General features: G+C 35.6%; 2 protein-coding genes across 3 annotated transcripts in view; one reads left to right on the forward strand and one right to left on the reverse strand.

Moving 5' to 3' along the window:
* The first annotated feature begins 1038 nt into the window (after positions 1-1038).
* The window catches only part of LOC116169900 (teneurin-a), a 310461-nt gene continuing 285644 nt past the window's right edge, over positions 1039-25855 (forward strand). For both annotated transcript variants that reach the window (XM_031486097.1, XM_031486099.1), the window contains exon 1: positions 1039-1073. The gene's annotated coding sequence lies outside the window, so the exon portion shown is untranslated. The remainder of the gene's footprint in view (positions 1074-25855) is intronic.
* LOC116167944 lies at positions 8098-11005 on the reverse strand. Its single transcript, XM_031483567.1, has 4 exons — positions 10350-11005; positions 9703-10269; positions 9351-9609; positions 8098-9273 (listed from the first exon to the last, which is right to left on the reverse strand). The coding sequence occupies exons 1-4, from the start codon at positions 11003-11005 to the stop codon at positions 8098-8100; spliced, it is 2658 nt and encodes an 885-aa protein (XP_031339427.1).

The raw sequence follows: 25855 nt of genomic DNA on the forward strand, positions 1-25855 counted from the left end.
ATTGTTGTTTAAATATAATTAGCGAAGTTCTTATCTAGAATAACTTTCGGAGTACGAAGGGCCGTATGAAGGCTAATTATATTTCCTCACTGTAAGTATTCATTCAGGCTTATATTCTCCACCCTAAAATTACGGGTTAGGAATTTAAATAAACATTTTCTTTTTCAATCCTTCTCTAAGAGGTAATGATAAAAGCGTTTTAGTGCCAACTGTCGTCACTAAGTCGTTGAAGTTTTCATTGGTTTGGTTTATTTGTAGGGAATGCTTTCAGCAACATGCATGTTTCAGTAAATCCTTCAAAAAATAACACTAAAAATATTGAGGCGAATTGGAAAAATACGAGCGTTTCTCAAACGTTCGACGCGAAAATACCTGATTGCCGTTGATAAAAGGACGAATCACAGAAAAATTAATACCGTTCATATTTGTAAACATCTCTATAAGTGCTACAGTTGGAAAAGTATTACTTATACGTATTTCAACGCTATGGTAACCAAGACGTACTTTGAATGGCATAGATTTTAAACTGTTAATTCAACTCATGTATATAACACCGCATAAGCCGCAGTGCAATTGTCACCTTGACAGAGGCAAAAGTTACCTGCAACTTTTCCAGCGACAAATGCACTAGTGGTTTTTCGGTGTCGCATTTTTATTAGTTGACAGTTTTTCTCGTCTAATTGCTAGGCAACAGATTTTCATTACCTAAACAACCCAAATTTACTCTGTAAAATATAAACCTCTTGTGCAATTATAAGTGATGAATTACGTGTCAAATTATCAAATTATTCGGGAATCGAAATCTCCAGGTAGTGAAAAGCGTCTGAGTGCACACTTTTCAAGTGCGTATTGTACAATCTGGAATAACTAACAATAATTTATATGTATTCCCACTCATCAAAAGCGTGGTAACATTAATTTTACATTTTTTTAATAGTAAGATATGATAGCAATGGCATAAGTACTTCATTATTTTTAAAATCCACCCTCGAAACCACCCGAATCAGCAATTTTCTAATATACCTAATCTTGTTTTTCAGGTCGGACCGTTTAAGAAGACACTCGACAATACGGTAAGCAACCATAAAGATATTGCTCATAGGAATTGATCAGTTTTTGAAATATTGCGTTCCACGTTTCCTTTTAGAATACATTTGAAAACACAGGGTCTAATATAACCTATGTAGATAATGGGAATATACCATGCACAAATTGCCAGTGTGTCAAAGTTCTATACAATTTAAAGTCCCAATGGAAACAAAAAATATCCTGCCGTACTAAATAAGTTGTTAAATTGTTTGAAGCACATTTCGAAATTAGAACATCTTCGGACGTTATTTTTGTCGGGTTAAAGGTCCAAACGAAATTGTCGATCGTCACAGTAATTCTCCCCTTTTCGGCAGAAGTGAAAAGCGAGCCCAACAATTTCGTCGGAAAATAAACGTTCAACGAGAAAGTAAACGGTGGTCATTTTTAGTTTGCTCTGACCCGCTGAAAGTAGTCTCGCTTATAAATGAACATCTTACTCTCGAGATGGATTTATCTAGAAACGGGTCTACTGCCCAATTACGGTATTTGTATAGAATTCGAAGAGGAGAAATGTGTCATCGACAAACGTAGGTAGTTGTATTGATTTCGTGTTAGCGTTGAGTACATTTTATTTACCGCGTATAGACGACTGGAAAGATAGTAGATCTTTTCAATATTTGTTATTACATTTTTCCAAAAGTAATAAATTTCGGAATTTTAAATAAAAATTGAATTAACCATGAAGTTAACGTTCAATATATTGCGGATGAGATTCAAATATAGTACGCTGCCAATAACTTTTTATGAGAATTGTGAGACGTCGCTTCTACCCCTGGGTTCTTGCTTGGTTAGGCGGTAAAGTAGCGATGTCTATGTTAATGTGTCAGTTTATCTAAGTAGTGACTTGGTGTCAGCCGGTTACAGGGTAAAATCAATACCCTCAACTGAACCGCATACTCTCAATATTATACGAACCATTATTCAAATATGTTTCGTACAAAACGACCCTATAAATACTGCTTTACGTTACCATAATAAAATCTTCATTAAACTTAAACGACAATAATTATATGGTTATTAACTTGAGTTAATTAAAATAAAACTTTAATGGCTATTTAAATTACTTTTAGGTTTTACTACGTTTTGATTCCATACGCTCGAGACCCGTGTCTGTTGCAATTAGAGTGTTCTGTTTGCTACATCTAAATTCATTCGCATTTATGAAGGGAGCGGTTTTACCACTACTTACGGAGGCATTAATGCCAGAGCACGTCAGCGAGATGTCACAAACTTAATAGAACCCTCGGGATTATGCATTATTATTCGATAGTAATTGATCGATGTCGTCGTTATCCTATACATGTTACATTTTAAAAGATGAATGCGGAAACTGAAACAGGATTAAGTGATAAAGTAAACTATAGTCAAAATTCAGAATATAGAGACCTCCAAAAAAATGTTATCGAGAACGTGAAAGAGTATTTTGCGCATCGGTTTCTATTTGGTTTACACATACATGTAATTTTTTCTCATTGTAGCATCAATTGTTTATACTCTTCTTCGAATATTTTCACACTGAACAGTTCTGGAAGCGTTTAGTACCCCATATTCTTTCCTATATTCTGCTTCAAAAGGGCTTCAAAAATGTCCAAAATCATTTCAGTCCCTTTAAGAGTCTAGAAATGTTTACGATCTTTGACCTTTAAGTCTCTGAGAGTTTTCATAAGTCTCCAAGAGCCTTATACAACGCGAGGAGTCTTCAAAAACTTCCAGGGTCATATTAATGCATTGGCGAGTTTTTCAAGTGTCTCCAGAAGATGCCAGAGCCTTCACGAGAATCTTTAAAAACGAATCTTTAAAAAAGTAAAGACCTTTACGAGCTTTTCAAAGCCTTGAGTCTTTAAGAGGTTGTCATGCAAACATGCTGACTAGCACGAGTCTAATATTGAAATCAGGTGTGTAACATTCCACTATCAAAATCTTGATATGAGTGCTGGAACGAAGAAACGACTGGTCCTTACCTTGTGAAATCTTTGAGAATCAAAAAATGTGCAAAGACAAGTTTCACTTATACAGGGTGACAATTTGAAAACTTACCACCCCTCATATCTTAGTAAATAAACGAGATATTTAAAAAAATCAAAATCCGTTTCGGTAATTCGGAGGGAGAATCACAATGACATAGTTGGCGACGCACCCCCTCCAACCCCCTGCGCCCCAGCCACCCCAACTTTTAAATCTTAAATAGTGACCCCCCATGTGTGATACGTCGTTCGAAAGCTCTGAAAAAATGCTTTCCAACCATACCAAATAGTATTACATTTAGGTTAGTAATTATCGTGCAAATAAAAAAATAAACTAATATGATACATTTGAAATCTGTCGTATTTAAAACGCAACCGGCGAACATAGACGAACCAAGACAGATAATAATTCAAGAATGTCAAAATATTGCAAAACCAACATTTGAAAAGGTTCGACAAGAGTTTGAGAATAGATTATAACTGGGGATCAAAAATGAGTTGCTGTCAAGTCGGCTTTGGAAGTTCAAGTTAAATACGATTTTCCATGTTTATTTTTTGATTTGCACGATAATTACTAACCTAAATGTAATGCTATTTGGTATGGTTGGAAAGGATTTTTTCAGAGCTTTCCAATGACGTATCACACATGGGGAGTCCCTATTTAAGATTTAAAAGTTGGGGTGGCTAGGGCGCAGGGGGTGTGAGGGGGTGCGTCGCCAACTATGTCATTGTGATTCCCCCTCCGAATTACCGACACGTATTTTGATTTTTTTAAATATCTCGTTTATTTACTAAGATATGGGGGGTGGTAAGTTTTCAAATTGTCACCCTGTATAGTTTATACAGTGAATTTTTTTAAAGACTGGTCATAGGATTTTACATGTTAATTTGCCAACCCCCTGTTATTTATGTGAAAATTACAGAGCCAGCGCTGTTGTTTTATTGAATATCAACGTTTTCTTAATTTACGTTATTTACTTAATTTTGTGATACCTAAATGCTATATAAAGCAAGATTTTGGACTTGTTCTTCTTTAACTTATCTTCTGAACAGGTTACAGGAACGTAATTTCACTCAATTTGAATTAAACTGCTTGGTCAAACACGACAGATGAAACGAAGGTTGTTCGGAAATAGTGGACAACAGTAGACAACTTCAATAAATCAATAAAAAAAAACTGTTATACCCAAACGTTTACGCAAGTCTTCTCAAAATTTTAACTTGAAATCGATTGGTTTCCTGAATTTTACTTGAACAAAACGAAACGTGCGTCTTCTAGCCTTACAACGAACAACAACTCGGCCTTCAAATTGGCGAAAGGCCCTTTCTTACGCCAATCCCAGTATTTATCAATTTTTACCGATTAAATGCATTCTTATCTCTAATAAATTACACCAACCTTTTAAAAAAAATAATCAAAGTGCCCAAAAATTATACTAGATCTGTCACAGAATTGATTTAACAAAGCAAAATTGATAACGAAAATAAGTAATAAATTGCCCTACATTTCCAGGATATAATACTTTAGAGCGAAACAAAACAAAACAAACCACTTGGTTACAAGTAGAAATGCAATTTACACTAAAAAACCCAACCAGATTAAAACAAAAATTTGATCAGCTATATCTATTGGTGATGTCAAAACAAAAGCTATTTCGGTTTAAAAAAATGCGCTTTATCTGCACAAGAGTTGTGCACAATTTATACTTGTTTATTTAATCAACAGAATAGCTTAGCAGATTCCAACAGAAAAATACCTAGTACAAACAATAGATTGTGACTACATACTGCTCTCCATATGAGCCAAAAATTATAGCATTTTGTTTATTTTTACTTAATGCATGATTCTGATTCTGAATTCAATTGCAAATAGTCGATTCTTTAAAAAATCCTTTTTTCGGAAAGTGCTTGTCAAAAAAGGTTGTCATTTGAAAAATGATAGTTAGACACGAAAATGTAATTTTGGGAGGTGTGTTATCCCTATCTACTACACTAGACACTAAAACTGGTAATTTTCTCACGTATGCAGTACTAGAAGTGGCTCTAAAAACTAAAGTAGGCCGTAAAAACTTTTAAAAATGTCACACTGGGTTCCATAACTAGTTGTAAAAAAGGTAAAAATATAGGTGACCCTTTTAAAAATTCCAAACCGTAGTCATTTGCGGTTAAACCGGCCGTGACCATAAAGAATTAAAAATGTTAAAAATCTCATCTTCCCATACCATTTACCTATACGATAGAAGTTATCACTTAGGGTGTTCCATTTAAACTAAGTTGGTTGGCATCAGCTTTCAGTATATTGAGAAGTGCTACCAACTTGAAAACATTTTAGATTCCTCGACATTAATCAAATTTTTAAAATATACCGAGCTCTCCTTTTTATTTTATTTTATTTAATTATATTTAATGAACCATGCAGTGTTTTAAAGTTGCTCCGAATTTGTTCTGTTAGGCTCAAAGGACGAAAGCGTTCAATGCCGAAAAAAACGTCTCCGTGAAATATCATATTTGTGGATTGTTTCTTAGTTTATTTTGTCCACCAATTAGTATGCGTGCTTTTCTCATTTAATGGACTAATACAATAAGTGTGCGTAGCAAATAGTACATACCGACTTATGCTTTTAGGATTGTCGGCGATATGCTCTGGTGAACTTGTATCGTAAGCCATTATTAAATTTATAATTTTGACAGTTGCATACTTATTTATGGCATCGAAAACACAAGTGCATAGTTTATCATTCGATAGATCAAGATTATCTAATTGAGTTGTCCTGACATGCAGCGTAAATAGTACCGATATCTTGACTCGATGTTTTCTACGAAAGATATATTGAATGGAGTTTATCTATACTGCGGGAGGTTTCATTTACAAGATGTAGAATTTCCTCGGCTTATTTAATTCAAGATAGGTACACAAATGTCTATAAATATTACTGGGTTGTACCTAACTAAAGCCCCTCAACGCCCAACGGAAAGGAGTAATCCAATTGAAGTAGTTGACATCGTTGTAAATACCAAAGTAATATGCAGTTCTACATTTCATTGCAACAAAAGTGCTTTTCAGATAGCTCTTAGGATATATCATCGTAACCATATCAAAATCACAAACCATATACCCAAGTGGCACGTTAGTAGGGCTATTTCCATTACTGTCGCAGGCAGATACAGCGCATTGCTCTCAATGGAAGTACAGTTCTTCACTTGCAAGAACTTCCCCCCGAATATCGGCAAACAACAATCGCATTCACGCTCTACTTAATCCTACTGTAACACCAACCGAAAAGGATGCGTTACCCTCTAACCGATACAAAGGATATTCGAAACGTTGGAGTATTGAACGGCCCGAGCCCGTTTATTTCTATTTTAGATCCTTTTTATATTTCAAATTCGCCGGCGAGTTTTAATCTATAAAATTAAGTTCGCCTGTTGGAACTTAATTAAAATCTTCTGGAGTGCTATGCCAAATAGTACCTCTACATTGCGACCGCCGAACATGTATGTATGTTCAAGATAGGTATCGCAGTTTAACCAGTCTTCTGTAAATAACAGCATTCGTGACTAAGGGGCAATTGTGTGCAATTCAAAGCAGCAAAGTGTTGTGTTCAAACGGCTATGTTTTCGAAAGTTACTTCATTGCGCATTTTTGTTGCTAAATGGAGTGTACTGGAAGCTAAATTGCTCTTTTATGTTTCAGTGTTCCTACATTTCCTGTCATAGGGCGCTGTGCTGTTGATCATTAAAGTAGGCGATGGTTTTCCCAATTTTCAGAAACTCCCCCAAGCACACCAACTTACAAACTAGAATCGTTATTTTGTAGAAAACTTTTTTCATGTAATATTCACCTCAAAATATAATACTTGCCGCAACGGAACAAAAACTGTCAATACCATCCATTATGAATACGGTCTTTTTGTGGCAAGAGGGTTCGTATCTTAACAGTTTAACAGTTTCCTATATGAAAGTGTTTTTGGACCAATACGCATCAATATACTTAATTTGTTATATATTAGCGAAGTGTAAGTACAAGTCACACTTCCTACAGTTGATGGGCAGGCGTGCGGATTCCTCCACGCCGGTAAAGGATTTTGTGATCAGCCTGCGTTTCTTTGTGGATCGCGCTTATATTTCATAATTTGTTCAAAATTCAAGTTCAATATTTAGGGTACTGTGTTAGATAGTTATAACGAAATGTTGAAATACCCTAAGATGGTTGAGCCTCAACATGAAGGAACCTAAGCCTCCTGATGAGGTACATCGTTATAATAATAATAATAATAATAATAATAATGTTTATTGAGCATACATACAAACAAAACAATAAAATAATAATGTTGTAAATAAAATAATAATGTTGTACATGTACAGCTCAAAAGGTAATGAATTCGGCCTAAAGCCGTTTTTCAATTCATCCTGTAAGACACAAAATGATAAAAAAAAAACAGTCGTCTTGCTAAATTAATTACAATTCTCTAAGAAAAAGCTCTTAGTAGATCTAACAAACTGAGGATAGTTCATGTGCAATGCATCTAACCTTAAATTTAACAAAGATGGTGCAACATATGTGAAGCAACCCTGGAATTTTGCAGTTTTATGTCTAGGTATTGTAAAAGAATTAGTTCTTAAATTTACACAATGAGCAGCCGATCTTCTTATCAACAGGTGATATAAATATGACGGTATTCTAAATTGTAAAATTTTATAAAGCATTATCATATATAGATATTTGACACGATCCTTGATTTTTAACTCATTAAGTCTGTGATAATACGGCGTGACGTGCTCTCTAAGGGGAATATTGCAAATGTATCTCATGCACGCATTTTGAGTTTTTGCAGCCTTGCTTGGTCACGTTTTGTGAGAAAAAAATAATACACCATACAACAATAATCAAAATGGGGTAAAATAAGAGATTTGACTAGCTTACGCTTGCTGGACTCATTTAGCAGAGATTTAAGGTGATAGATTGACTTTAGTTTTAAATATGCAATTCTAATTATGTGATTAACATGATCAGTAAAACTTAACCTACTATCTACTTTAATGCCTAAGTTTTTACCGTGGTAGACCATGGTATGCTTTCGCTCATTAGACGTAACTGAAAACTAGACACCAACTCCGAGTGAAGTCGAGGACCCACACAAATAGCAGTGGATTTGGCAGGGTTCAATCGCAAACCATTGTTTTGGCACCACGTCTGTACACCAAGAAGATCAGAGTTTACAACATCGATGGTTTCTTCAATATTTGATGTACTACACTCTATGTAAAGTTGTAAATCGTCCGCATACAGATGGTATCGAAGTTGATGAAGACTTGTAGGTAAGTCGAAGGTGAATGCCGAAAAAAGTAAGGGGCCCAAAACACTCCCTTGAGGAACACCTCTCTTGATTCTCGCGAAACTTGACGACCTATGAGAGATTCTGACTCTTTGAGATCGGCAATTAAGATATGCTGTGAACCAGCTTACACTATTGTCATCAAAACCTAGGTGCTTCAGTTTGGCGATGAGCAGCTCGTGATTTACTAAGTCGAAGGCCTTACTCTGATCTAGCAATATCAAGATGGTGCACAGGGATTTATCATAACTGTGAGATATGTCATTTATAACCTTCATAAGAGCTGTGTTGCTACTGTATTTTTTCCTGTACGCTGATTGGTAAACGGGTGTAATGTGGGAATTTTCAAAATACCTCGTAATTTGAGAAGCAATAATTTTTTCGAATACTTTTGCAAATGGAGATAATAAAGATATGGGGCGAAGGTCGTTGTAAGTCGAGGGATTGGTAACTTTTACTAAGGGGATAATATCAGCCGTCTTCCAAATTTCTGGACAGATTCCATTACGCAGGCAGTCGTTAAACAGTTTTAAAACAACATCTAAACAATGTGGGATTATCAATACTAACATTGTTAAGTTTATATGATCGGGTCCGTAAGCTTTCGATGAACTATTTTTAAGAGCAGTGTAAATATCATGTTCAGTGATTTCATTAAAAGTAAACGTAGTGTTTTCACACCTCATTGTACCGTTGAAGAACCGTATCACATTCGGGTCAATTGTCGAATTTTCAGCAAAATTTAAAAAATACTCGTTGATAGCCGTAGGATTCTGTAGTTGGGCAGGCAGCTCGACTCTAGTGCTCCTTTTGGTGCGTACACCCAGTTTTTGTAGATGATACCATTGTCTATTCGCATTACTTTTATTAGAATGCAATATGAACTGTAAATATGCTTTTTTTCCCGCGATATCGCTGACTTGACGTAATTTCGTAACTCGCAGTAATATCTTCGACTTACTTCTGTTCGGTTTTTAAAAAAATTCTTATGTGCCTTCTCTCTCAGTCGAATCATTTCTTTGATGGTATCCGTGATATAGGGATTATATTTCTTCCTCGGTTTAATTTTGACAAAAGGGGCATGTATATCGAACAGTTCCAGTATACATTCATTTAGCATATGCACTCTAGTATTAATATTCTCACACTGATTTATTTCTTGCCAATTAACGCGCTCAGCATCATAAGTAAAAGAATTAATATTCAGATTCTTAAGATTCCTACAAGTAAAACTATGCAGGGGTTTTACTTTGCAAGAAATGAGGATATTACCAAAAGTTAGTAAATGGTCAGTATTGTTAAGTAAATCATACGTTCCGCAGGAATTGATGTTTAAACTATTGCTCACGCAAATAACATCCAACAATGTCGCTGACTTTGGAGTGATTCTCGTCGGCTCCTTAATTAATTGTATAAGTTCGAAATTTGATAGCAACGTAAGTAAGCGTCTACTCTCACTGGAATCTTCGCACAAAAGATTGACATTTAGATCACCCGTTAAAACAATTAAATGTGATTTAAGGTACACCTGCTCGATAATGTCAGAAAGATCATTAAAAAATTCAATGTTCGCACTTGGTGGTACGTAAACAACTCCAAACGCTACTTTTAATTTATCGATATTAACCATCAGCCATGAATGTTCGATAGATGTATACTTCACATCGAATTCTATTTTTTTGAAATTAAAACACGCTTTTAAGTAAATGGCAACTCCACCACCAAAAGTTAACCGGTCAGATCTAATTAAATTATAATTATTTAAACTTACGTAATTGTCAGTGTAACTAGCATCCAGAAAGGTTTCGGAAATTCCAACAAAATCCACATCGTTTGCTAATATGTAATCCTTTAAGCTTAAAAAATTTTTCCTTATCGATCTAATATTTATATGTGCAATTTTTAATTCAAGTTTTTTGATACAGCAATAGTGGGTGTCCCGTTAACATATTTTATATACAGATTTCGCTCTCCATTCGTTTTCCTCTGCTCAAGTTCAGCACGTACTTTCATAAAATATTCTTGTTGAAGTTTTGTGTTATCTGTAGTAATTACGACATCAATATCCATGGTTTTTAAATTTCTTTTGTTTCTTAACACGGCCACCACATCATCTTTGCTATGCAAAACAACTTTTATAGGGGCCGGTCTGTTTGGCCCGGATTTACCCAATCTAGTGATACCGATATCGTCAACACAAATGCTAGGAGCAACTTTCTTGATTATTTCCTTAACCCTTGAACCGTCATTTGTAGATTCTTCAAGTTTGTAGATGATGATATTCTTTTCCCTGCGTCTCCGATCGTTGATTTCATTAACAACGTCTTCAATAAAATATGTTTTGTCTTCTTTCTCCTGCTTTAATTGGCGCAATTCCGCTTGAAGATCAGATATTGTTTGAAGTAGTTCCGATATCTGTGATCTTTCAGAGATACACTTATTACAGTGAAAAGCCGGTCTTTGCTTTGCACCGCTTGCTAACAGCTTGATATCTTCTCGCGATAATCCAGAGCATTGAGAATGGTATACTAGACAACATCTATCGCAGATACATAGTTCATCTTTATCAAAATTGATTCCTTTGTCACAAGTAACGCAATTTTTGAAAAGAGGCATAGCACAGTTATATAATAACGATTTTATAATGTATAAAAATGCACTGGAGTACACATACAACGTTTCTTAGGAATCGTTAGCAGTTATGGGAGGTTAATACATATAGCCTGTCTTCCATAACCTACCCTCTATGTCAATTGATTCATAAAATAAATCAATGGGTTTGGATCCAAAAATACCAAAAGGCAATAGCATCCCCTCCCTCCATTTTTTAGGGAAATACACGTCTTGAAGCAACATGAATCTCAATCAAACAAAATCTCGATGATGTCGGTCTGTCTGTACTCTCATTTCCAGCTAACCGGCTGAACCAATTGCAACCCAATTTGGTACACATAGCATAGGCATAGATGAAAAGGTTTTGGTCAGAATTACGCATGCGCAGCCACAGCAAATTTTTTACAAGGTCGCAAATACGTTAGTATTTTGTTTTTATTGGCGTATCATTATCAGTTTATCAATAGACTAAGTTTTTGGGTAGATGCCCGACCAAAACTAAGGCACACCCTAATATTAATTTAAATTTTCGGATGAGGAACCACAGTGTAGTATTTGTCGTGAGAATCGACGCTGTTTTATTTGTATTTCAGCGTGTGGGTTGAACTTTAATGAAATTTTTCTAGAAATTTGGGGAACAAAGCATTATGTCCTATATTGACCCAATTATATCGTAATCGGCAAAATTGGCAACCTATAAAAGCGATATCTGAAGGATACAATCCAGCTTAATCAGGACTTATGTACAAAAAGGCGCTATGGTCCATTCTCTATTATGCTCGCCGAAATTCTAAATTATTTTGTTCATTCCGGCGCGAAACGAGTATACGCGTACATAAAAGAAAATTGTATAACAAACAAATCGCAGTAATTAGACGACGGGATTGAAATAACAAAACAGAAAATAAAAAAACAAAGGTGTGTCGCTGTATATCGATCAAGTTGGCGACCGTTGTGCACATTATTGCTGGGGACTCTACGTGTCCACTTCCATTTCGAAACCCATTATGTATCTCCCAGCTTTGTGAATTTCCTAACACTTGGTAATTGTGGACCAGGCGTACTGAATTCGTGATTAAAAGCATTTTAGCATTTCGTATAATTGAATGTGTTTGAGTTTTAGCCTCATGCTAAGTAAGTAATTTCATGAAAATATGAACTAAAGCGGTTTGATATCCGTTCTCTGCACTCTGCATTTGTAATTAATGAACACTTAGTGAAACCGTCTATTTTGGTAGCTCTTATCGTTTTTGAATGGTAAGTGTTGAATAATTACCACCCCCATTGTACGACAGAAAGTAAGTGTGGAAGTAATCTGCAGTAATGGAAGTACAATATTCGCTTTAAAATCAATGTTTCATTATTTGGAGTATATTTGCTCGAATAATAACATTCTGTGGCGAAATACATCCAGGGCTCGACATTCATTGCAACAAAATTGGAAATTTATTTGCATTATCCCAATTGTCCTTCCTTATCTTACTATGTCTATAGTCATTGCGGTAATAATAATTATGATAACGACCGTTTTGAGAATAGACCCTGAATTATTATAGCGCCAGTATCTCCAACCCACGATTTACTTTCCGAGTCACAAAGCTCCGTTCCATTACAACTTTGTGCGATGGAGTGCAAGAATTGATCATTTCCATATAGACACATGTATGCACATTTCAGAGATCGCCCCGCTTTGAAGTGCGGCATATTTTTGCATTACCCTAATTTAGTGTAGGTACACAATTTTAGTAATGTTTAACATTCGTCTTGTTTACATACAATATATCGAATTTACAGAAAATGTACCTCATCAAATAATATAATTTATGATGCAATTAAACAAGGTAGTGCTGAATCCGGAGTTCCATTTAATTAAGCTCTAAATTAATATTCTGTGTTTATTCGCAGTGTTTAATTAAATCATATTTGATTTTAAATGAAAAAGTTCAAATTGAGTTTTGCATTTATTTTAAGGCTGCTGCCAAAACGTAAGTCCACGGCGATAAAAAAATTAATCCGTAGGTTGGCAAGTTTTTCATCCAAATGGTTCGAATTCTATCGCATCAAATATGTCAGCTATGAGTATATTGCATAACGGCGCGCTTTGATTTCACTGAATCTGAATTATGCAACCGAATGCCTTCGATTGCACAGGAAAATAACTTCAAATATTTTTACAGTGCAGATATAGGGACAAATCGCTACAACAGTAATGAATGTCGTCCTGTGAGCGTGATAATTTCTGTTTTTTGCACATTTGTACACCTACTAACAAAGTTTTTTTTAATTTGCTACTGTTTTATTTGCACCAAAATCAGATTCGGATCGTGGTTTTTTAGTAAGTACCACGGCAAACTTGGGGGTTTACTACACCTAATTTTTTTAATTCGGTATGGAGCATCCTTTACGATTAGTGTGGTCAAATGCCTTTTTGGAGGAATTATTACGGGGTGCTTTTTTATGTGGACATGGAGGCTGCATTTGTTTATCTGCTCCCTACTCTCAGTACCCCACTGCATCCAGGAAGAGAATGAATGTCTAAAGGTTGAGAGCTTGTTAGGTTCCTGTTAACAGCTTGTGCGCCAGTACTGCTCCACCGAGCTGCAATTGCTGATACCGTTCCTTGCATTAGTCATCTTCTTGCGATGGAGCTGCGTCTTGGGTTTTGGACTTCTTCATATTCCCAGCATTTTGTCAGCACCGCTATCATGATTTGGTGAACTGCGTACTTTGCAGTTTTGTGATGGGCCTCTATAATTACCAGGTACTTCGCTGTATACCCTAATCTGGTCTTGTCGTTGGATGTCGTCCCGAAACGTTCCTCTTAGTTTCATAAGCCGATCAAATGTTATTTGCTGTCTACGGAAGTCTGGAAGCGTGTGATCCAGGCTGGGTAGCGAAGGTGTTTCTTGGCAACCTCGCCTTCCAAGTATCGTGGCGATTGGGCGTGCATTTGCGCCCATCGCTGCCCCATTGGAAATTAAAATCGTTGCCCCTTGGTTTGCCTCCATTTTGGATATTGTCTCATTCGGACTCTCCGGAGCTGCCGGTGACGGGGTGGCTTCTTGTAGAACGTAGTAATCCATGGCCATGGCTTTTGTTCCAGGTCCATGATTTGTGAGTGGCATTGTGTGACCGTTGCGAGCTCGAACCGCTCCGTGGTCACTTTTCTATCTCAATATTGTGGACACTTCACATGTGGACACTTCAAAATTTAGCACTTCACTGGGCCCGGAACTCTTGTGCTTGTGATAACGCGGCACTAATTCGTTGAAGGTTAGAAGGATAAAATGTGACACTTATCGGGACCGAAACCCTTATGGTAACGCGGCACCCATTCGTTGAAAATCTCGAAGAACGAAATGTAGCATTCGGCTCGAAGGACCAAATGTAGCGGTACGATTGTAGATCCTAATGCTCACCTAAGGAAATCTTACACGAGATCAAATCCGGTCGGGGTTATATCTCAAACCCGAAAAGTCTTTTCGTTCTATATTGACACGATACTATCTCGGAAGTCGCCCACAGCTTTAGAAAAACATAGATTGTAGACCGGGCTCAGACCTGGCGAGAGGTTTAACATAATTAATTGAATTTTAAATTAAACATTCCAAGTGGTAGGTTATTAACCTGTTCCAATATGTTTCTATAAAAATGTAATTCAAACAAACACCTTACCTAGCTAGCTCAAACTACAACCTCTCCGGGGACGACTGGGTCTTGACACAAACAAAAAAATCCCAACAAACTGAAAATTACGAAGGCTTCTATTAAATTCGGTAAATTCCAATCAAATCGCTACTCAAATTTTGAATTGTAATTAACATTTAGATAAAAAGAAACTAGAAGAATCTGACACAGAAAAATAAAACTTTTCTTGGATCTCAAATTGGGATTCAAATTGACACATAATAGATTAATAAAGAAGAAATTACAAGAATTTATTCTAGCATTATGCGAAAAAAAGCTAATACAAAAACAAAACCTGCCAGAACAAAAATAAATTTAAGGCCACCGATGCCTTTTTTGAACAGTAAGTACACCCCGTTTGCCAAATCAACAAATCGACAGAACAATTCGAGCGATCTCAAGAAAAATATCCAAGTTATTTGGTGTGGACAATGGGAACGCGATAAACGACGAACCACACACTTCATACAGCGTTGTCAGTGCAAGGGAGGCTACCTCTTTATAACATCTAGGTACCGCTTCACGAAAAAAACATCTAATTTTACCGTATACGCAAGAACGTCCCTGTGACTACTTAGCTGCATCTTCCAACTATTGAGTCCCTATCTGTGTCTATCGCCATGTTTAATTTTGTTGTGTATTTCTGTTTGATTACTAAAATTTAGAAGAGAACAAATTCGTAAACTGGGGCAGCGAAAATGTTGTGAGTGAATATAATCGGTTTGGCAAAAAATCACTGAATCGTGTTTTTAGCCTTCGGGTATAAATTAATTGTCAATTTCACCTAATCCGAGGACAAACATTTCTGCATCAGAACGGAAATGGGGCGTAGCGAGATACTTGCTCCGGATGTAAAAAATAAAAAGCTACTGGTGCTTGATGTAGAAGCTGCAAATAAAACAAAGAAAAATTAAAGCCCTATCGATTTTCGCTCGTACATTAACGTAGCTTAAAAATTAATTGGATCGAGTTTATCTAAATTATTTCTGGAGCAAGGAATTGTTATAGATAAGTAGAACGTAATTCTCGGGATTTCAGTACATTTCTGTAAATTACCATGTTTATCACAGAGTTCATCGAAGTAAGCAGATCGAGCCATTAGCTCAAAAGTAATTCCTGCAAATGTTGGAATGTTATTGTCGTAGAAGCTAAATACGTAGCGAAGTGTAACAAGAAGATTATACAGAATAAATAACATCTCGGAAAAAATACGGTATTTGCCTAGAAATGTTAATTGGATAAACAAGGATTTAAAATAACGAAATGCAAAAATCGGGAGAGGTATCTTTAATTTCGCTCTACTTTACTTCCTTCCCAAATTGTTTTCTTTAAACACTTCTCCAACTTCTTATTGCATCGTTCATTTCAGAAACCATCTCTCTCTAGACCGCGTTATTCTCTTTTTAAGTAATTTCCCTTACTTCCTCTTTCTCGCTCATTTATATTGAAATTTTAATTTGTTTTCCTGTTCTCTCTCCCGCAACCGAGCTCTCTACAACACTTTGTTACATTTTAATTAATTAAACAAACTCTTAAAAATAACTTTTTATCCCACAGGCATTTAAAATTTGCCTGGGAAACTGTCATACCGAGATAGTTAACTTGAGTTTATAGCAAAAGTGTTTCCATAATTTTGTGGAGAAGGCGGATTTTCTAACACAAACAAAGGGTAAAGGTAAACATGCGGCTCTCGCGATTCAGTAACGTTAGCTATAAGTTATACGTACCGATATCCACCGATTCAATTTTATTATAATCTCAAATAGGTCGAAAAGACACGATTTTTAATTTTATCGGGGAACTCTTAAGATATTAAAAATTTAGATAAATGTTTCTCAGGCAGCAATTTCCCGCAGAATCCCATCTGCTTGGAAGCAGTAAAGAATGTAGGCTCACGAATGATGGCTCGTATTTTTACAATAAAGCCGGAATATTGTAACTTATGACTTTGTTCAAAACAAATTTTCATCTAGAACCACGACAGCGCCCATTTCTTTGTTATCTGATAAGTCTCCTTTGGAGACAATGTGTACGCGTCAAAAAGTGAAGTAATTAGATTTCGGGTAAAACATTCACGAGCGACCGCATATTTCATTTTAATTTTAAAATTTGCTCTTGGCTTCTTTTGAAATTCAATATTAATCCGTCATTTGTGTTTAGGAACAATGTACGTAGGTTGGATCTGAAAAAGTTTAACAAAAGTTGCGATGAGTGGAGAAGCATTCAATAAAATTTCGATAGGTATAATTTCTGCTATTTACGAATATAAAGTTAACAAAGAAATTTGAAAAGGGAATTTGTATTTGAAAGAAACTTTTATCGAAGTAGTTACAAAATATTCAACAGTTAAGAAGAACCGACAAATTAATTGTTCGGTGGTGCACTGAACGTGAGTGTCAAAATTATGGCTGACACAATTTTCGGATTAAGGAAAGGATTCATCGATTACAATTTCAGTCAACAATGTATAGGATTCTTTATAATAGTGGGAACAACACAGCTCTTGTGTGTTGAAAAAAACCACCAAGAAACCACAATAAAGTTTTAATAATGTACGAGGTCAACAACTAGTTGTTGGCGGATCATGACAGCTTTGCTGTTGAAACGCATTTGTTTTATTAAAGCATTGTAGTTCCTTGATGTGCTTCAGTTTTTGTACCCTAATTATTAAAGAAAATTTCTCCATTCATTTTCTTATAGAGTATTATGTATCCGTATTAAAATGTAGTTTTTAGCTTCACGTAATTATGAAATTAGTTTAGCCATAATTAGATGCCTGTAATGTTTAACACTCTGTGCTCAGTTTTTGGGTTGAGAGATATAAAATATGGGATATTATGGTAAGAGCTTTCTTTAAATTTAATATGCTCATAGAGGGTGAGATTTTTCCGAAGCAACTCGAAAACTAGCAAAGATGTGGAGACGAGCGCATATAAATTCTTTTTTTTGATTTTCGATTTTCAGAAAACAAATGAGTATCGAAAAACAATAATTGAATCTTTTTAATAGCAATGTACCTTATTATTTGGATAGTTTGATGGAGATTTTGTTTCTCTTTTCGATGACCTAAAATGTTAATAGTCTTATGCAACAAAATTTTCGAGTCGCCTGTGGAAGTTCAAGGTACGATTTCCCATGTAAACAAAAACAAAAAATCCAAAGGACAATTCTGAATTTAATTTAGACGTCAAGAATAGCAAGCTTAGGTTCTGACGTCGTTGTTGTTTCCTTAGAAACAGCATGTTCAACGTCATTCATAATCGTGTTCCACGTCCCATTTGCAATAAGAATGACAAATGTCATTAGACTGCACAATCATTTGTTTCACTTTATCTACCCTTACGGTTAAAGTGATCACTTTATCTATCCTTACGGTTAAAGAACGGCTTAACCTACTCATTCAACCTATTAAAATGTCATTTTAACGTATGATATAAAATAATTTTATTAATTCGATAGAATAGTTAAATCATGTTAATAAAATTAAAAATTGCGGTTAGTAATACTCTCTGGATTGTTATTAAAACGTGTTTATCGTTTTATTTGATCAATAAAAGAATAATTAATCATTACTTAATTTGTTTAGTAAGTTAACTAAATCTACTTCATTGAAAATTGATATACAAAATATTTAGGTGTACAATCAATGGCCTCCGCAAAAACCCAGAGTGGAATTCATTTAATAATATTTATTTGTACAACTTAAGTGTTTAAAGTGATACTTTTTTTCAAGGATTTGCAGTTTGATTAATGAAGGTAAAGCCCGAGTTAATCAAGCAATTTTCGTGGTTCACCATTGGGATTTCCGTAACGGTGAGACATACAGTGTAGGTTAATAGGAGCAAAGGTGTCCCTTTTAGTGACTAAAATACGCATTTGAAATTTTTGAAAAATCTGAATTTTTTGAAAATAACTGAGATATGACCAAAAATTTGAAAATGTCAAATTTCGTTTTCATTTTCTTTAGATTTAACGGTCGAAAATAGACCGTTCCTGTTAGCATCTTGTTGGAGACTTTTTTTCGGAGAGTCTGAATCTCTTAGTAGAGTTTCCATAACACGCTAAATGTAGAAGTTATACTGGCTACTACTTTCTCATTCCTTATGGACGCCATATTGGATTTTTACGGATCGAGACAGAAGGCAAAAAAATTATACTTTTACATAAATTTACAAGGAAAGTTTCAAAATCAAGTATTTTACATTCATTCACGGGTAGCTAGATTAGACTTTGATATTTTTCTTCTAAACTTCTGTAAATGTATAGAGTGTGACAAGTCATTATCTTTCTTTTTTGTCCATTATCTCACACTGGAAAAATCCAATATGGCGTCCATAAGAAATAAAAAAGTAGTAGCCTGTAACTTCTACATTTAGCATGTTATGGAAATTCTGATAACAAATTCAGATTTTCCGAAAAAAAAATCACAAAAAGGGGCAACTTTGTCCCCGTTTAACCTACACTGTATATCTCTCCCCGTTACGGAGATCCTAAAGATGAGCTCCGAATTTGAGCCACTATGTACAATACGGAATAGCACCCTTGAAGCAAACCCTTTATACATAAGAATTTAAGCAGCATATTTATTTGGTTAGGAGTTATATGGAAAGGTATGAGGAATGTACTTAAGCTATGCAGTATTACTAAATTACTAGGCGGATGACTCGGACGGTATTAGGTTTGCAACCATACACCCAAATTTTTCGAAAAAAAGGTGCTTCGGTAGATGGAAAATTCTGTGCACTAAATTTTAGAGCTAAACCAAACTTCATTATACATCAACGATAATATTGTCATATAAGTTTAAGAGTTTATTGGAATCCATTTTGCTGATGAAAATTGAGGTGATAGATATATGAAAATATGCACCGATATTGCCAATGAACGTAAAATATACCCTGCACTAAAATGCATTTTACTCTACTGGTAGCTTGGCAAGTTTACACAACGAAATGAAATTGGATTTTCAAATAAAAGTATAATACGCTTTACAATAGAGAATTTATTTACTGACGATAACAAGATGCTTTTCATCTTCGTTCGGCTCTCGTCCCTATAAAGGTCCCGGAAACGCCTAATTGTCTGATTTGGAATATCCGAAAAATCCAAGGGCAGTAATTGTGGTTGTCAGATAATATCCCACTCTCCTATAGGCAATACGTCAAACATTTTTGGGTATTATGGATGGTAAGTAAATCTGTAAACAAAAACATCTAAAATTTGAAAGCGTTCGAGCTGCCAACGACGAAATTGAATTTCTGTATACATTATAAGTGTCATTCAGCTGGAAATACGTTTTTCATAACAATTTTATATCGTAGATCGACTATCACTTCAACCCGCACTTTAGCAGTACAATTTTACATTATGCGAAAGATTCACAAACGTTTCCGCAATAATTGACAGGTATTAAATTCCATCATTGGCAAACAATTTGAATTCTACTCCAGCGAATGTCACAGTATGGGTGACTAAGTTACTATTGGTCTTAGGATGTATTCTATACTCGCGAGCCACGTTTCCAACGGGAAATAACTTCAAAAAAGTTATTTTCCTTTATTTCTGCGCCAAGCGTTACCGTTAATCCTACTTGATAGTTAATTTCCATGGAACCGCGTAGGTATTTACATAGGAGTTATCTATTAGTTAAGTTTAACATCAAAAATAAATAAGTTATAATGGTTTTTAAATCTCTTTTGAAGAATTTCCATTCAATTTAAACATTATAAGAATTTCAAAATGAAAAAAAAACTATCTGTGCACCCCTATTTGATAATAGAGGAAGAAATTAATTTCCTACGCAACATGTGGCTAACTCGGAGTAATAACTTGAGACCTTCTGCAAGGGCACCTCTAAAAAGCATTATGCGGGTCACTCTGTAATTGGGAAAGCCTGTTGAGGGCCTAGAACAAGAGAAGGATAATAAATAAATACAATAAATAAATGGAAAACTCATCCCATTTGAATTTTATCTGATTTTCTTTGTTTGCCTTCTACCATCCGCTGTAACGGGAGCATTAGTTTGGATTTAAATTTTTAATTTTTTTCCCCAGAATTAAGTAAAATAGAATTTTTAAGCTGTAGAAAAATGCAAAGGTTCTAGAATGTTTTCCCAGACAAATACTAATCGTGTTGGATTTCAAGTTTTGATTTGGTTGATTGGAATCAAAAAACGAGCAAAGATTTTTTCGTGCGATTGTTTCAATGTGTTTTTTGTTTCTTTAAACTGGTCCTCGCCAGGACGTCTGCTTTTTGTATCAAATTACGAGGGTCTAACGTTTTATATTTCTTACCTAAACATGAGATAAGGGGCCTATTTCATAAAGCAACTTAAAAAAAAATTTTGGACCACCGTTTCTGAGATTCCACTGAAATGTTTCTAATTTCATTTCAAATAGCATAGAAGATGAGAAAATCTTCGATATCGACCGAGAACTGTAATGTTTTTACATTTTATTGATTCGAATAGATGCATTAATTAATAGATTTTTAGGAAAATCGATCACTTTGAATAATTTGTGTACATTTGCTACGTCTCGAGCACTGCTTCTGTCACTAAGTTGCAAGTAAATAATCACCAGCCATGTAGGTCAACATAAATCTAGCAATCCCCCTTAGCACGAGAGACAATTTTAATTCCAAAGTACTTGCGGTGAATATGAAATAGGAATGCACCGTAAAGGGGATACTAATAAATTTCAGGTTTGTGTTGCAACCGCAAGAGGGAACAAAACTACAAATTGAGTGTCACGTATCCCTTGTTAGCGACTGTCGTTTATTGGTATCAATTACCGGGATTGTTAGAGTCAGATTGTTACACCAACAGCATTAGGACGTTTGCTTTCGGTAACGACCGAAGCAACGTGAAACCTACCGCAAATGAGGTAACAAAAATTTGCTTTTGAGGTATTAGAAGTAATCGCGACTCTCTTGAGAGTAACCGAACCGCTACTCGAAGGACTCTCCGCCACCTAACGCAACGCCACAAATATCGCATTCTGTTCTATTATCCTGTCGTCTTTATGGCCCGCTGTCAATTTATATATCCGTTATTATAAATAACGGGGAGAAATTTTATATTTTCGCTCCCCGCATCGCTCGAATCTATCAATCATTGCAGCAGCGTTGTCGCTAGGAAGACACGCGACATATACGAGGATTGAATGTCGCGTATAGGCTCCGCTTACACAGATTTCCGTCTGTGCGTAATAAAAGGAAAATTCAATTTGGTTCACCATTATTATTACATTATCGGTAATACTCCTTTTATCAACTTAATGCCCCCGTATTGGAAAGCGTAATCCAATTTTGTTTAGGCGAACGTTTATTTAACAGGAACCAATAAACGTCCGTCAATGGTATTGAACGTTCGGGCTAACTAAAATGCATTAATTGAAATCAATTATTTAAAAGTATTTTGATCACGAACAAATAATTGTCTAATTTTTTGTTTGTCGTGTACGTAATTGAAACGAACACGACAGCATTGGCAGTATATCATTGTACATTATTCATTGGTTTTATAATGGTCCGAAGCAACAGATACATAAGGAACTGGGTGAGCCACCTAAGGTATGATTTTATCCATTTTTTTCATTTCGTTCTGGATGCCTATATCTACCTTGAAAATTTGAGATTTGGGTAGCAAATGATGGGTGTCAGGTGTCATAAACTCGTTTATTTTAGCCTGTTGAACAATTACTTTGCCTTGTGCCGCATAAACTGCGGGGACTTTTTTTATAACCTTGCTACTATTTATTAATTAAAAATTTACTTTGTTTTGATTGAAAAATGAAAACTCGCAATCAGAAAACTGACACACAAAAATAAAACATTCAAATAAATTGCCCCGGTAATTAGCTCAATCGGGTCGCTCATTTACTTTACCTGTTCATGTAGGTTTGCTTAAGGGCAGCTTATCTTGGTTGGTGTTGACTCTACAAATCGTAGAAACCTTCCGAGTTCGACTTCCTTAATATAAAATTTAATTGAAATTCACTTTGAACCCATCAAATAAAAGTTTTTCGACAACTTTACAATCTCTTGTTCTGAATGTAATTTATCTAGCAATATTCAAAATGTGTTTTCTTAAATGGATAATAAAGATGTCGATTGAAATTTACAACAATAAAATTTGTGTAACGGCCCTATTGTCATGGTTTTCTTCTTCCCATGAGGAGATCTGGGTAGTTTACAGTTCACGGAGGCGATTCAAAACAGTGGGAAATTTAACAAGTGATTGTTGGGGATGCATTCTTAACTTGATGACTCTAAGTTTCGGTTGTTATCCTTTTTGGTCAGTACACAACTTTGTGGTCAAAAGAGGACCGAGCATTCGCTTAAACTCACATTGTTTGTTTTGGATTTTTAAAATTAGCGTGTAGGAAATCTCCTTATTCGTTAATTATGATATTTAGTAGCAGTTAATTTTAAATTCGAATTTGAGTGGAGTTCCAATTTTCTCTATTGCGATTTCACCTTACCCTGGACATTGATGGGAGTCTTCTTTTCTGTCGAAGGTGGCGAGAGTAACCAGGTGAAGTGGTTTTCAACTTTTATGGTGTCTTCGACATTGAGGGTTTGTTTACCAACAGAAAATGACCTCGGCCGTATTTGAACTTGTTGCTTTTAGATTTTTATTCTGATACTCACAGTCGCATTTCTTCAGTAAGATGAAGAAGGTTGTTAGAGATGCATACACGATTCGAGTAATGAAATATGTTCTTCGAATTGAAACAGAGAAAGTATCATCTCCGAAGGAAGCCTTTTTTTCATCATATGTAGTATGTTTCAATAGAATTGTCAGATGATCACGCAAGTGGCCTTTCAGTGCTCTATAACTGGTGTTACATGTAATCCACATACGTATGCCAAGAATAACAAAACATGTGTTGCATGTTTTTCATTAACGATACCTATTTTAGTAAATAACTTTTAATGCATGAATAAAGAGTGATACCTTTCTAACACATTTACGTTGAAATACTGAATTGGGAATTATAATTGCGTAATTAGTATTAATTGAATTTTATAGCATTCACGAATAGCACGACATATCACGATCGGGCATGGTAAATAATTCCTTCTTAGCAAATGGAAATTATATGTTCTCGTTTTAAATTGATAGGAGAAGCAGGGATGAATCTTTCATTGACGGTTACAATGGCCAAGCTGCGACAATTCTTGCACAGACAAGGTAGCATGAAATTAGTTAATCCGGGATTTGAAGTAGGTTAGACATATGATCAATAGGTGGAAAATTGCAATGCTTCCAGGACTGTATCGGCGGCGTAGGTACTATTAATCTATTTAAATAACCCAATTGCAACTGGGATCCATAACGAAACCGAAATAGTGCGACAATCAATTGGGTTTGCCGCAACCGCGTCTATAATAATCACAACAATGTAAAGCGGAAAACCGGAACCGAAATTCAGCAGCGGCAATAAAATTGATGACATAATTCTAAATGTCGCAAATCCGTTTCCAAGCAGTGTAAATGAGAAATAGGAGTAAAGTCTAGGGGTGTAGGGCTGTTTACATCCTGTTTTCTTGAATTCCGAGTAGTAATTCACGCCAAAGCAAATAAACATTTGGAATACAATAAAGTCGACCTACTTGCTTTCCTCCTGGTATTCTACTAATAGCCTAGGAGGGTAAGGCTATCATTTATCGATCCTGGCAGCTTTAATTCCTTAAATAAGCTACAAACGATAATTACAGTCGCGCTATTCAGGAAAAGATTAAGGTATAAATCCGTAAATTATTTAGATAGTGGCTAAGCGAAAATTGAAAAAAAATATAAGGTGGACGCTCTTACTTTACGCAAATGGGGAACGTAATGCGAGGCAATTATCAGAAAACGATTTGATTAATTTTTCGATCGGGTCGTAAATTATCCTGTCAAAATTTCGATGCAACTGGCGCTGAATGGGCAATTAATTATATGTACCTAACGTAAACAGTAAACAGCGTTTTCATTGTTTTTAAAAGGAAATCTCTTGTGTAGAGATCCATCGCAGCGAATTTATAAGGTGCGAGCCAATACCATATAGTGTTAGAATATTCAATCCATTTAACAGTTTGAGTCACATTCCTGTGTCACTTGATTGTGTTGAGGGGGTAGGTACTTCAGTGTGTTTTCAAAATTACCAATTGTGTTTTGCAAATAATGACCATTTTTTTTATTTCTGTCAGCTTACCACTTAGCCCGCTAAAGTGTTAAATGATGTTTCTTTTTATTACGTAACAATCCCGTTAAATGTGTTTGTTCATTTTTTGCATTCGTTATAGTCAAGGGGAACCAATTACCGCGTGAACCACTAGGTTGTCAAATGATGTTTTATTATCTAACACCCTTATTTTAGGTGTGTGTATTTAGACTTATTAAATATCTAAACATGATTATCTTTCGCTAAAACCACCTTGATTACTACTTCGACTGGTCCTCGTCCGATCATAGTACATTTAATGCAATAATTCGCATTCCTTATTAGCTTGTCCTACTTTCAAGGGCAAACATTCCCAAGAGCGGTTCGAAATCGTCAAACACCATCGATTGTGCCTAAATTGTTTGATTCCTGGCTATATTGTGGCAAAATGTCTGTGCCGAACCTGTGATGCCAAGCATCATACTTTGTTACAACCTGTCGCTTCGAGCTCCTTTTCGAATCGGTTGATTTCATATATTAGTCGTTGTTCATCTACATTTATGGCTGCCAATTGGGTCGCCCTGCAGTATTTTTGGGCACAATTGTGCTAGAAATTCGAGATAAGTATGGTGCTTATCACATCGCGAGAGTTTTGATTGATTTGAGTAGTCAGGCTTCATCACCTGGGTTTAGATTACCTAATAATGTTCATTTGTACCTCGCCCAATTCACCTGCTGCTGGGAGCTGATGTATATCATCTTATCGCTGGTAGTAGTCGTGATAACGTTACTCTAATTAAAGATCAGTCGTTTTTGTTGGGCACAGTATTTGGTCATTTTGGGGCATATCAATGTTGCACACTCAAAATGTGTTCCATCGTCCCATCCCTTCGTCTTCATCGTCGTTAGAACAAGTGGTAGAACAGTTTTGGAACCACATTTTGCACCAAATCTGGTTCCCATCGGTTCAACCGTTTAGCCGAAAATGAAAGTAATATAATCCGAATCCATAAA

This window comes from Photinus pyralis, unplaced genomic scaffold, assembly GCF_008802855.1.
Source record: "Photinus pyralis isolate 1611_PpyrPB1 unplaced genomic scaffold, Ppyr1.3 Ppyr1.4_LG4, whole genome shotgun sequence".
NCBI lineage: Eukaryota > Metazoa > Arthropoda > Insecta > Coleoptera > Lampyridae > Photinus > Photinus pyralis.